The following is a 13,845-nucleotide window of genomic DNA, read 5'->3' as shown; positions in this document are numbered from 1 at the left end:
TTGAATACATTCACTTACACGTCTACTGATTTCTCTGCTTAGTTCCCGCCATTTGCTTTTTGGTAAAGGCGTTTTCTGATGCCAATTTGCCAATATTCGTATCTGCTGCTGTTTCAGATTGTGTGTGCGCTGATCGTGGCCGCGCGTGCCTCCTACGTGGCACCTGCCGTCGGAGCTCGATTCAGCTACGGCTTCACTGCGGCCGCTCCCGCCTACGCCAGATACGGCTCGTACGGCGTCGCTCCCCTGGCTGCTGGCTACGCCGCCCCCGTGGCTGCTGGCTACGCCGCCCCCGTGGCTGCTGCCTACACCGCCCCTGTGGCTGCTACCTACGCCGCCCCCGTGGCTGCTACCTACGCCGCCCCTGTGGCTGCTACCTACGCTGCGCCTGCCGCTGCCGCTTACGCCGTGCCTGTGGCCACCGCCTATGCGGCACCTGTAGCCACGGCTTATGCCGCGCCTGTGGCTAGCAGCGCGCAGCACCACTCGCAGGACGAGCTGGGTCAGTACAACTACGGCTACGCCGACATCAACTCGGCCAAGAACGAGGTGAAGACGGCCGACGGGGTGGTGCGCGGCTCCTACAGCTACGTGGACGCCTACGGCCTGCCGCAGAAGGTCGACTACGTCTCTGACGCGCTGGGCTTCCGCGTGGCGGGCACCAACCTGCCGGTGGGCCCGGCCGGCCCGGGTCACGTGGCCGACACGCCCGAGGTGGCCGCCGCCAAGTCGGCCCACTTCGCCGCGCACGCCGAGGCTCTGGCTCGCGCCGCCGTCCACTGAAATGTCCAAAGCCAAGTTACCCTTCTGGGCCTGCAGAGACGGTCGCCCACCGTGAAGAGAACTGCACCAGTCGATAGGACTCGATGTCGAGTCAGTTTCGGTCGCGTTTCATGGGCGTGGCGGTGCTTCGTTGTCATTTGTCTGCGTCATTGTTCTATATGTGATGAGTATCGACCCCATCGATATGTCCCTGGTTCATCGTGCTTTGTTGGTACCTCAACGAAAATACATTTGTGCTGTGGTGAAAACGAATCTTGTTCTTTTTGTAACATATGAATGAAGACGAAAGGCTTTGATCTGCAGATAATGACATTATTAATCACATTTCGGGTTAAGGTATTAGTGATATCCTGATTCCTTAAAGAAACACCAGGAGAATGGGAATATAGATCCATTCCTATTTCGGCAACACGGCTTTATCGACACGAATTGCAGAAGTCACTTCACTTCTTCTACTCGTTTTGATAAAAGCATGTTGCTCAAATATCGGCGAATCTATATCTTTATTTCCCTGGTTTTATTCCAGAAACAGGGTTGATGATACTGCTTTATCTACGTGCGCATTGTTCCTCGCGAATGCACTTAACAACTGACGTACTTCTATTTCATAACTTCATATGTACATCAGCTCACAGCAATTAAAGCACTCTAGGTATAATCGCATTACGGTCGTTGCAACTAAAGTTATGCACACACGAAACGCCTATAAAATGCGTTTGGAAAAACAACTACACTCCTCCGGGAAAGGCTATCTTTGTCGACGTTTTTATTGCCATCAAACGTATCTGCCGCTATTCTTGCATTGAAGAGAGAGGGCTTACTCTGCTGTATCATCTGTATCATGTTGTTTTTCTACCAGCGGTTGATGTTTTTTTATTACTTGACTTTAAGTTTCTTCCGTCAGTCAGGCCGGTTTTAAGTGCAGGAAGCAGTGCAGTACCAAAGACCACCCACGACACCTCAAAACCGGGAATAGGCCCTAACAAGTGAGTGTTAGTGCCTGTGCTTTTCTGGGTCACCTATCAGCGCTAAACTCGCCTACAGGGCCTTTAATGTACAATTAGTCTGGGTATTAATTTGCGCTCCACTTGCTGTCGTTCGATTTCAATCCTTCCTAAAGCAAAAGCAAAGACTGACAGTTCACATTCTGCTCCGCATGAATGGTAGCACGCTTTAACCCTCGCCCTGGTAGAGGGGGGGGGGGGATAATGCAAACTCTCCCGACGTTTTTAACGCTTCATTGAGGTATCTTTCAGTCATGCTGAGCAAAAGGACCTACATTTTCAGAAGCCTATGTGACCTGCATTGCGCGCGTTCGGACACCAAAAACGTGTTGCTAGCTATTCTGGTTTCGGAGCAACGGTGGTTTTTAACGGGCACTGCACGGCGATCGACGGCTGGCGCGGGCAGCGGGCGGCAACCGACGATGACGCGGTGCGCACGCAGCACGCCAACATTATTACATCGAAAGATCCATATATTATAGATGCATGCTGTAAAGACAAAAAAATATGCATCAATTCCATTCAGAATCGAACACAGAACATGTCCGCATCAGTTACGTGTCGCCAAAAGGCACGGTTTCGTAGGTTTGAGGTTGTGAATGCTTAAAAATTGCGATTTTCCCCCAAACTCGGCCTTTGATTTGCCATATTGGAATCATTCATTAACTTAACACCAGAAGAACTGGCAACAAGAGCGAGATCTCGTTAAAAAAGATCCACTGACATTTTTATGAAACATATTTTCATTAGTTTGGAATCGCCAGGGTGGTGACGCATAACCTCTTATCCCCCTAAGAGTCCGTGTTATGCAAAATGGTGAACCAGGGCGAGGGTTCATTTCTCCACGTAATTGTTTGTCTTCTTGGACGAACAAATGTAGTGTTGAATAACTTTGCTGGCGTTATCATCGCATGTCAAAATGTGATGGTCTGAACCTTTTGCAACACCGGCTCTTCGACATGTTGCTCCGTTTCGATACGTGCTGTGCAGCTTTCCTTTTGGCAATGGACGACTTTTCACGTTGCGATCTCACTCGAATAGGGAAAACTATACATTGGCCAAGCTATAACACTATAGGAAAGCCAGTCGTCACAATCACCTGACTGTAGAAAGTATTTTGTGGTAGTTATCTATGAAACATGACATGAGTATGACACAAAATCGCTGGCAATTAAGATAAAATCAAACGTGTTTCCAACGTTCGTCAGCATAGAGCTGTGGTTCACCAGCAGAGAGCCTGAGTCACGATGCTCTGCGTGTATATTCTACTTGCATTCAGTCTCAAGGTGTCAAGGCTACGCAAGCTTTTTTGCCGTTGCACTCAAGTTTTTTGGCAAGACTTTTGCCGTTGCACTCAAGCTTTTTGATGATGTGTTTCTGTATGACGTAGCGTGCTGTAAGAAATGCTCTCGCGTGAAAGGTTTGAAATCAACGAATGCAGACACCACATCTTAGATGCAGTCATCACCATATAACATCCTGGAATCCAGCCTTCAGCTTTCAAAGAGGCATGTGTTTCTTCTTAACACAATTTTCAATAGTGTATTACTCTGCAAGTGCTATCAAATTCAGTGTTGGTGTTACTAGTTGTAGTAGAGCAAGTCAAGTATGGTTCTAGTGGTATGGCAGTTCTGAGTACATGGGCACTTCAGGATATTCCGGATGGCGAGGGAAGCATGTGACTTTCAATAAATATCCGTTCAGACATTCACGAAGCAATTCGGGAGGCAAGGACGCAGGGGGCTCCAGTTTATACGTCAGAGCGGACAGGGTCTGCTGTGGGTGTCAAAATTAATTGGGTCTAAATAATTGATACAGCTTGTCAACGATGACTAAGGTGAGACCGCGCGTCGGGTAGACGTTTCATGGATAGCCACTTAACCATTTATGCCACAACAGTGGGAATCACAGCGTAAGATTTGTCAAAATCAGTTCACAATATGCGTAGATTTCGCCACCACTTATGGTACGTTCACATGGCATTTATAATCATGACTCAAATCCACTTTTACTTGCTGTTAAGTAATGTGACACGCGTTTACACCAGGTCAAGCTGAATGATGTTCTTGTCCGCTCCATTTTGTTCAAAAGGATGGCATGGCAAATTGCCTCTGCCTTGTAATGAGAGCACGTGTATTGCGTGTGTCAGCCAGGGCCAGACACGGGCGAGGCCGGCCCGGCCGCACTATAAAGACGGCGCCGGCGCCGACAGCAGCCACTCCCCACGGCAAGACCTCCTCTGTCAGACACCATGCAGGCTCTGGTGAGTGGGAGCGATCAGACCGTACACCGCCGTCATGCCGGGCGACGATACGCCAGCACCTGTGAGGCGGTTCTACACAAGGCAGCTTTACAAGACTTAGACAGTTCAGAGATGTGGTACTGCAATTAAAACCCACGCAACTTACAAAACCTGCCATTGGCCTAATCGACATCATTTGATAACACATGATTGGTTCAAATTAATCCGTGCACTTGTTACTAGGTTTTGTAGTTTTGTAGTCACTAACTAGTTTTTGAGGACGGTAAAGCCCTTCTAAGAACATTCAGACATAGCTGACGCTCCGCACCAAATGTGTAAAAGTACCTTATCCACAAGGCACGTTGTCACTGCGTTACCTCTTAAACATATTCGTATACGTGCCCACTAGCTACACTGCTTCGTTCACGCTATTTACTTTGGGCGAAAGCGCTTGCTGGTGCCGATTCGCCGATATCCGCCTCTGCTGCTGTTTCAGATTGTGTGTGCGCTGATCGTGGCCGCGCGTGCCTCCTACGTGGCACCTGCCGTCGGAGCTCGATTCAGCTACGGCTTCACTGCGGCGGCGCCCGCCTACGCCAGATACGGCTCGTACGGCGTCGCTCCCCTGGCTGCCACGTACGCCGCCCCCGTGGCTGCTGCTTACGCCGCCCCTGTGGCTGCCACCTACGCTGCGCCTGCCGCTGCCGCTTACACCACGCGTTTGGCCACCACCTATGCCGCGCCTGTGGCCACCGCCTATGCCGCGCCTGTAGCTAGTAGCGCGCAGCACCACTCGCAGGACGAGCTGGGTCAGTACAACTACGGCTACGCCGACATCAACTCGGCCAAGAACGAGGTGAAGACGGCCGACGGCGTGGTGCGCGGCTCCTACAGCTATGTGGACTCCTACGGCCTGCCGCAGAATGTGGACTACGTCTCGGACGCGCTGGGCTTCCGCGTGGCGGGCACCAACCTGCCGGTGGGCCCGGCCGGCCCGGGTTACGTGGCCGACACGCCCGAGGTGGCCGCCGCCAAGTCGGCCCACTTCGCCGCGCACGCCGAGGCTCTGGCTCGCGCCGCTGTCCACTAAAGTGTCCAAAGCCGAGTTACCCTTCTGGGCCTGCAGAGACGGTCGTCCACAGTGAGGAGAAATGCACCAGCCGGTAGGACTCGATGTCGAGTCAGTCTCGGCCGCGCTTCATCGTCGTGGCGGTGCTCCGTTGTCATTTGTCTGCGTCATTGTTCTATATGTGATGAGTATCGACCCCATCCATATGTCCCTGGTTCATCGTGCTTTGTTGGTGCCTCAAAGAAAATACATTTGTGCTGTGGTGAAAACGAATCTCCTTCTTTGTGTGACTTTTGAATGGAACCGAAAGACTTGGATCCGCGGATAACGTGGCCAGGAACCACATTTCTAGCAAAAAATTCACAGTTTCCGCAGCTCACAGTTATTTAAGCATGTTAGGTATAACCGTAATGTGTTCATCCCAGTAAAAGTTACGTATACGTAAAGCACCTGCATAGCGTCTTCTGGAAATATAACTACACTCATCGGGGAAAGGACACTTTCGGCAGCAATGTTTTGCATTGTCACCCGACATGCCCGCCGCTATCATTGCATTGGAGAGAGGAAGGCTGCCCGGCTCTACCAAGGGTGGTTTTTTGCTTTTTTAACTTAACTTTGGGTTTCCGTCAGTCAGGCCAGTTGGTGAGATCCAAAATGAATCTTTCCTGAAACTCGAAGCAAACAGGGACAGTTGACACTCGGCTCTGCATTAATGGTGAACACCTTGGCACTCGCTCTGATATTAGGGGGGGGGGGGGTGATACAACCCCTAATTAAGGTTTTTGAGGGTACCCTTGAGGCATGCTGAGCGAAATGACCGACACCTTCGGAGGCCTATGGGACATACATTGTGTGTGTTTTGACACCAAAAATGCGTGTCTAGCTTTTCTAGCTTTGGAGCAGCGGCGATTTAATTTAGCAACACTGCACGGCTATCTGCGGCTGGTGCGCGCGGTGGGCGGCCCTGATGCCGCGGCACACGCGCGCTGCGCCGACATTGCCTCATTGACAGAGCCATATATCATAAATGTATGCTCAAAAGACATAAACAAATGCATCCCATTCTGAATCAGGCACTGAACACGTCTGTTTAATTTTCGTGTCGCCAGAAGGCACGGTCTCGTAGATGTGATGTTGTAAAGCTTTAAAAATTGCAATTTTCCCGAAAATTCGACGTTTGTCCTACTATTACTTTCTCCATTAAGTTGTTTGCACTCTGAGACAAACATTTGTGCTGTTGAATAACTTATTTGCCGTTGTCATGGAATGACAAAATGTGCTGGCCTGGGACTTCTGCAATGCCGGCTCCTCGACATCTTGCCCTGTTTCGATAGGTGTTGTACAGTTTTTGTTTTGTTTTTTTGCACTTGGCGACTTGTTATGTTGCGATCTTACGCGAATAGAGAAACCTATACATTACTCAAGATATAACGTGAAAGAAAAGCCATCGTGGCGATCAGGCAGCCGTTACAAATGTTTTTGCTATATTTTTGCTTCAACTATGACATACATAGGAAACAGAGCCGTCGGTAATGAAAAAAGTGGGAGTTGCGCTTCAAATATTTGTCAGTTGAGAGCAGTGATCCACCAGCAGAGGAACCAACTCACGATGTTCTACGTGTACATTCTTCTTTTACCTACTCTTAATGTGGACCTTTGTTTTGTAGACGTGAAGATATTTGGCCCGTTGCACTTCACCTTTTTGAGAATGTGCCTTTGTTTGACGTGTCGTGCCGAGAGAAACGTTTTCGCGCGAACATACATGAATTCAACCAGTGGGAGAACGAAATCCTAAATGCAGTCAGTACAATATAACATCCTCTAATCCAGTCTTCGGGTCTGAACAATGCATGCGGTTTGTCTTAACACGCTTTTGAATTGTGGTCACTTTGCAGGTACTATCAGATTCCGTGCTGGGGTTATCAGCTATAATAGCGTAAGTGGCGTATTGTTCTACTGATAGGGCTGTTCCGAGCACATGGGCACTACAGAATATTTCGGATGGCAAGTGGAGCACTGCAAGGTTCAATAAATATATGTCAAGACATGCATAAGACAGTTCAGGAGGCGAGCACGCAGGAGGCCCAAGTCAATGCGTCAGAGCAATCAGCGTTTGCTGTGTGCATCACAATTTACTTAAGACTAAGGAGTTAGTACACTTAGTAAATGATGGCCAAGGATCGACTGCACGTCTGGTAGCTGATCGTTTAGTGGCTATTTCATGGATAGCCACAAAAAGATTGAGCCCACAACAATGGGAATAACAGCATTTCAAAATCTGGCCGCATGATACACAGACTTCAGCAAAACTTAGTGGCATACCCACAAGACTTTGAAATAATGAGTTAAGACACTTTCAATTGTTGTTGGTCCATATGATGCGCACTAACCTCATGTCAAGCTGAATGACGTTTTTGTTCACTCCAGTTTGTTCAAAAGACTAGCATGGCAAATGGCCATCGCCTTGTAATGAGAGCACGTATATTGTGTGTGTCAGCCAGGGCCACACACGGGCGAGGCCGGCCCCGGCCGCACTATAAAGACGGCGCCGGCGCCGACAGCAGCCGCTCCTCACGGCAAGACCTCCTCTGTCAGACATCATGCGGGCCCTGGTGAGTAGGAGCGATCAGACCGCACACTGCCGTCATGCCGGGCGACGATGCGCCAGCAACTGTAAGGCCGTGCTATGCAAAACATCGTTGGAGGGCTTAAGTTGTTCGTATTTGTGGCATCGCAATTAGCACTCGTGCAATTTACAAAACCTTCAAAGCTTTTTATTTGCCTAATCCAGCATAATTTGACAATGCATGGTTGACTTCAAGCAATCCGTGTAGACTAATTCCAGATGCATGTTAACTTCTTTTAAGAACATGCCAACTTAGTTGACGCTCCGCGCCAAACATGCAAAAGTAAGCTGTTCATATCTGTGACATCGCAATAAAGACTTAGTACAATGCACAAAACCTGAAAAGCCTTTCAGTTGCGTAATCCAGCATCAGTTTATGGCACATCATTGGTTCAAAGCAATCCGTATAAACTAATTCCAGACGCATATGAAGCTCTTTTAAGAACATCCAAACTTGTTGACTCTTCACGTTGAATGTGCAGAAACATCTTATCCACAAGGGACATTGTCGCTACGCTACTTCTTGAATACATTCACTTACGCGTCTACTGATTTCTCTGCTTAGTTCCCGCCATTTGCTTTTTGGTAAAGGCGTTTTCTGATGCCAATTTGCCAATATTCGTATCTGCTGCTGTTTCAGATTGTGTGTGCGCTGATCGTGGCCGCGCGTGCCTCCTACGTGGCACCTGCCGTCGGAGCTCGATTCAGCTACGGCTTCACTGCGGCGGCGCCCGCCTACGCCAGATACGGCTCGTACGGCGTCGCTCCCCTGGCTGCTGGCTACGCCGCCCCCGTGGCTGCTGGCTACGCTGCCCCCGTGGCTGCTGCCTACACCGCCCCTGTGGCTGCTACCTACGCCGCCCCCGTGGCTGCTACCTACGCCGCCCCCGTGGCTGCTACCTACGCTGCGCCTGCCGCTGCCGCTTACGCCGTGCCTGTGGCCACCGCCTATGCGGCACCTGTAGCCACGGCTTATGCCGCGCCTGTGGCTAGCAGCGCGCAGCACCACTCGCAGGACGAGCTGGGTCAGTACAACTACGGCTACGCCGACATCAACTCGGCCAAGAACGAGGTGAAGACGGCCGACGGGGTGGTGCGCGGCTCCTACAGCTACGTGGACGCCTACGGCCTGCCGCAGAAGGTCGACTACGTCTCTGACGCGCTGGGCTTCCGCGTGGCGGGCACCAACCTGCCGGTGGGCCCGGCCGGCCCGGGTCACGTGGCCGACACGCCCGAGGTGGCCGCCGCCAAGTCGGCCCACTTCGCCGCGCACGCCGAGGCTCTGGCTCGCGCCGCCGTCCACTGAAATGTCCAAAGCCAAGTTACCCTTCTGGGCCTGCAGAGACGGTCGCCCACCGTGAAGAGAACTGCACCAGTCGATAGGACTCGATGTTGAGTCAGTTTCGGTCGCGTTTCATGGGCGTGGCGGTGCTTCGTTGTCATTTGTCTGCGTCATTGTTCTATATGTGATGAGTATCGACCCCATCGATATGTCCCTGGTTCATCGTGCTTTGTTGGTGCCTCAACGAAAATACATTTGTGCTGTGGTGAAAACGAATCTTGTTCTTTTTGTAACATATGAATGAAGACGAAAGGCTTTGATCTGCAGATAATGACATTATTAATCACATTTCGGGTTAAGGTATTAGTGATATCCTGATTCCTTAAAGAAACACCAGGAGAATGGGAATATAGATCCATTCCTATTTCGGCAACACGGCTTTATCGACACGAATTGCAGAAGTCACTTCACTTCTTCTACTCGTTTTGATAAAAGCATGTTGCTCAAATATCGGCGAATCTATATCTTTATTTCCCTGGTTTTATTCCAGAAACAGGGTTGATGATACTGCTTTATCTACGTGCGCATTGTTCCTCGCGAATGCACTTAACAACTGACGTACTTCTATTTCATAACTTCATATGTACATCAGCTCACAGCAATTAAAGCACTCTAGGTATAATCGCATTACGGTCGTTGCAACTAAAGTTATGCACACACGAAACGCCTATAAAATGCGTTTGGAAAAACAACTACACTCCTCCGGGAAAGGCTATCTTTGTCGACGTTTTTATTGCCATCAAACGTGTCTGCCGCTATTCTTGCATTGAAGAGAGAGGGCTTACTCTGCTGTATCATCTGTATCATGTTGTTTTTCTACCAGCGGTTGATGTTTTTTTATTACTTGACTTTAAGTTTCTTCCGTCAGTCAGGCCGGTTTTAAGTGCAGGAAGCAGTGCAGTACCAAAGACCACCCACGACACCTCAAAACCGGGAATAGGCCCTAACAAGTGAGTGTTAGTGCCTGTGCTTTTCATGGGTCACCTATCAGCGCTAAACTCGCCTACAGGGCCTTTAATGTACAATTAGTTTGGGTATTAATTTGCGCTCCACTTGCTGTTGTTCGATTTCAATCCTTCCTAAAGCAAAAGCAAAGACTGACAGTTCACATTCTGCTCCGCATGAATGGTAGCACGCTTTAACCCCCGCCCTGGTAGAGGGGGGGGGGGGGATAATGCAAACTCTCCTGACGTTTTTAACGCTTCATTGAGGTATCTTTCAGTCATGCTGAGCAAAAGGACCTACATTTTCAGAAGCCTATGTGACCTGCATTGCGCGCGTTCGGAGACCAAAAACGTATTGCTAGCTTTTCTGTTTCGGAGCAACGGTGGTTTTTAACGGGCACTGCACGGCGATCCACGGCTGGCGCGGGCAGCGGGCGGTAACCGACGATGACACGGTGCGCACGCAGCACGCCAACATTATTACATCAAAAGAGCCATATATTATAGATGCATGCTGTAAAGACATAAAAATATGCATCAATTCCATTCAGAATCGTACACAGAACATGTCCGCATCAGTTACGTGTCGCCAAAAGGCACGGTTTCGTAGGTTTGAGGTTGTGAATGCTGAAAAATTGCGATTTTCCCCCAAACTCGGCCTTTGATTTGTCATATTGGAATCATTCATTAACTTAACAACACAAGAACTGGTAACAAGAGCGAGATCTCGTTAAAAAAGATCCACTGACATTTTTATGAAACATATTTTCATTAGTTTGGAATCGCCAGGGTGGTGACGCAAAACCTCTTATCCCCCTATGAGTCCGTGTTATGCAAAATGGTGAATCAGGGCGAGGGTTCACTTCTCCACGTAATTGTTTGTCTTCTTGGACGAACAACTGTAGTGTTGAATAACTTTGCTGGCGTTATCATCGCATGTCAAAATGTGCTGGCCTGAACCTTCTGCAACACCGGCTCTTCGATATGTTGCTCCGTTTCGATACGTGCTGTGCAGCTGTCCTTTTGGCAATTGACGACTTTTTACGTTGCGATCTCACTCGAATAGGGAAAACTATACAATGGCCAAGCTAAAACACTAGAGAAAAGCCAGTCGTCACAATCACCTGACAGTAGAAAGTATTTTGTGGTAGTTATCTATGAAACATGACATGAGCATGACACAAAATCGCTGGCAATTAAGATAAAATCAAACGTGTTTCCAACGTTCGTCAGCATAGAGCTGTGGTTCACCAGCAGAGAGCCTGAGTCACGATGCTCTGCGCGTATATTCTACTTGCATTCAGTCTCAAGGTGTCAAGGCTACGCAATATTTTTTGCCGTTGCACTCAAATTTTTTTGCAAGTTTTTTGCCGTTGCACTCAATCTTTTTGATGATGTGTTTCTGTATGACGTAGCGTGCTGTAAGAAATGCTCTCGCGTGAAGGGTTTGAAATCAACGAATGCAGACACCACATCTTAGATGCAGTCATCACCATAAAACATCCTGGAATCCAGCCTTCAGCTTTCAAAAAGGCATGTGTTTCTTCTTAACACAATTTTGAATAGTGTATTACTCTGCAAGTGCCATCAAATTCAGTGTTGGTGTTACCAGTTGTAGTAGAACAAGTCAAGTATGGTTCTAGTGATATGGCAGTTCTGAGTACATGGGCACTTCAGGAGATTCTGGATGGTGAGGGAAGCATGTGACTTTCAATAAAGATCCGTTCAGACATTCACGAAGCAATTCGGGAGGCAAGGACGCAGGGGGCTCCAGTTTATACGTCAGAGCGGACAGGGTCTGCTGTGGGTGTCAAAATTAATTGGGTCTAAATAATTGATACAGCTTGTCAACGATGACTAAGGTGAGACCGCGCGTCGGGTAGACGTTTCATGGATAGACACTTAACCATTTATGCCACAACAGTGGGAATCACAGCGTAAGATTTGTCAAAATCAGTTCACAATATGCGTGGATTTCGCCACTTCTTATGGTACGTTCACATGGCATTTATAATCATGACTCAAATCCACTTTTACTTGCTGTTAAGTAATGTGACACGCGTTTGCACCAGGTCAAGCTGAATGATGTTCTTGTCCGCTCCACTTTGTTCAAAAGGATGGCATGGCAAATTGCCTCTGCCTTGTAATGAGAGCACGTGTATTGCGTGTGTCAGCCAGGGCCAGACACGGGCGAGGCCGGCCCGGCCGCACTATAAAGACGGCGCCGGCGCCGACAGCAGCCACTCCCCACGGCAAGACCTCCTCTGTCAGACACCATGCAGGCCCTGGTGAGTGGGAGCGAACAGACCGTACACCGCCGTCATGCCGGGCGACGATACGCCAGCACCTGTGAGGCGGTTCTACACAAGGCAGCTTTACAAGACTTAGACAGTTCAGAGATGTGGTACTGCAATTAAAACCCACGCAACTTACAAAACCTGCCATTGGCCTAATCGACATCATTTGATAACACATGATTGGTTCAAATTAATCCGTGTACTAGTTACTAGGTTTTGTAATTTTGTAGTCACTAACTAGTTTTTGAGGACGGTAAAGCCCTTCTAAGAACATTCAGACATAGCTGACGCTCCGCACCAAATGTGTAAAAGTACCTTATCCACAAGGCACATTGTCACTGCGTTACCTCTTAAACATATTCGTATACGTGCCCACTAGCTACACTGCTTCGTTCACGCTATTTACTTTGGGCGAAAGCGCTTGCTGGTGCCGATTCGCCGATATCCGCCTCTGCTGCTGTTTCAGATTGTGTGTGCGCTGATCGTGGCCGCGCGTGCCTCCTACGTGGCACCTGCCGTCGGAGCTCGATTCAGCTACGGCTTCACTGCGGCGGCGCCCGCCTACGCCAGATACGGCTCGTACGGCGTCGCTCCCCTGGCTGCCACGTACGCCGCCCCCGTGGCTGCTGCTTACGCCGCCCCTGTGGCTGCCACCTACGCTGCGCCTGCCGCTGCCGCTTACACCACGCGTTTGGCCACCACCTATGCCGCGCCTGTGGCCACCGCCTATGCCGCGCCTGTAGCTAGTAGCGCGCAGCACCACTCGCAGGACGAGCTGGGTCAGTACAACTACGGCTACGCCGACATCAACTCGGCCAAGAACGAGGTGAAGACGGCCGACGGCGTGGTGCGCGGCTCCTACAGCTATGTGGACTCCTACGGCCTGCCGCAGAAGGTGGACTACGTCTCGGACGCGCTGGGCTTCCGCGTGGCGGGCACCAACCTGCCGGTGGGCCCGGCCGGCCCGGGTTACGTGGCCGACACGCCCGAGGTGGCCGCAGCCAAGTCGGCCCACTTCGCCGCGCACGCCGAGGCCCTGGCTCGCGCCGCTGTCCACTAAAGTGTCCAAAGCCGAGTTACCCTTCTGGGCCTGCAGAGACGGTCGTCCACAGTGAGGAGAACTGCACCAGCCGGTAGGACTCGATGTCGAGTCAGTCTCGGCCCCGCTTCATCGTCGTGGCGGTGCTCCGTTGTCATTTGTCTGCGTCATTGTTCTATATGTGATGAGTATCGACCCCATCGATATGTCCCTGGTTCATCGTGCTTTGTTGGTGCCTCAAAGAAAATACATTTGTGCTGTGGTGAAAACGAATCTCCTTCTTTGTGTGACTTTTGAATGGAGCCGAAAGACTTGGATCCGCGGAAAACGTGGGCCAGGAACCACATTTCTAGCAAAAAATTCACAGCTTCCGCAGCTCACAGTTATTTCAGCATGTTAGGTATAACCGTAATGTGTTCATCCCAGTAAAAGTTACGTACACGTAAAGCACCTGCATAGCGTCTTCTGGAAATACAACTACACTCATCGGGGAAAGGAC

At 49.9% G+C, this 13,845-nt stretch overlaps 2 protein-coding genes across 2 annotated transcripts; both read left to right on the top strand.

Annotated features, from left to right (window-relative positions):
• Positions 1-276: 276 nt before the first annotated feature.
• On the top strand, positions 277-919 carry LOC119106168 (cuticle protein 7-like; the record flags this gene model as incomplete). Its single annotated transcript, XM_037229777.1, has 1 exon — positions 277-919. A coding segment is annotated over one exon (507 nt), but the record flags the coding sequence as incomplete, so codon positions are not given.
• Positions 920-4,038: 3,119 nt separating this feature from the next.
• Positions 4,039-13,558, top strand: LOC119106165 (RNA-binding protein 14-like). The gene is made up of 5 exons (XM_037229774.1): positions 4,039-4,050; positions 4,526-5,008; positions 7,660-7,710; positions 8,365-8,919; positions 12,774-13,558. Exons 1-5 carry the CDS (start codon positions 4,039-4,041, stop codon positions 13,365-13,367), a joined length of 1,695 nt encoding a protein of 564 aa, XP_037085669.1. The 3' UTR covers positions 13,368-13,558.
• The last annotated feature ends 287 nt before the right edge of the window (positions 13,559-13,845 follow it).

The sequence above is a fragment of the Pollicipes pollicipes genome, unplaced genomic scaffold (assembly GCF_011947565.3).
Source record: "Pollicipes pollicipes isolate AB1234 unplaced genomic scaffold, Ppol_2.1 Scaffold_6138;HRSCAF=7277_pilon_pilon_pilon, whole genome shotgun sequence".
NCBI classification, from domain to species: domain Eukaryota; kingdom Metazoa; phylum Arthropoda; class Thecostraca; order Pollicipedomorpha; family Pollicipedidae; genus Pollicipes; species Pollicipes pollicipes.
The sequence above is the reverse complement of the archived record's forward strand: the minus strand, read 5'-3'. Positions and strand labels throughout refer to the sequence as shown.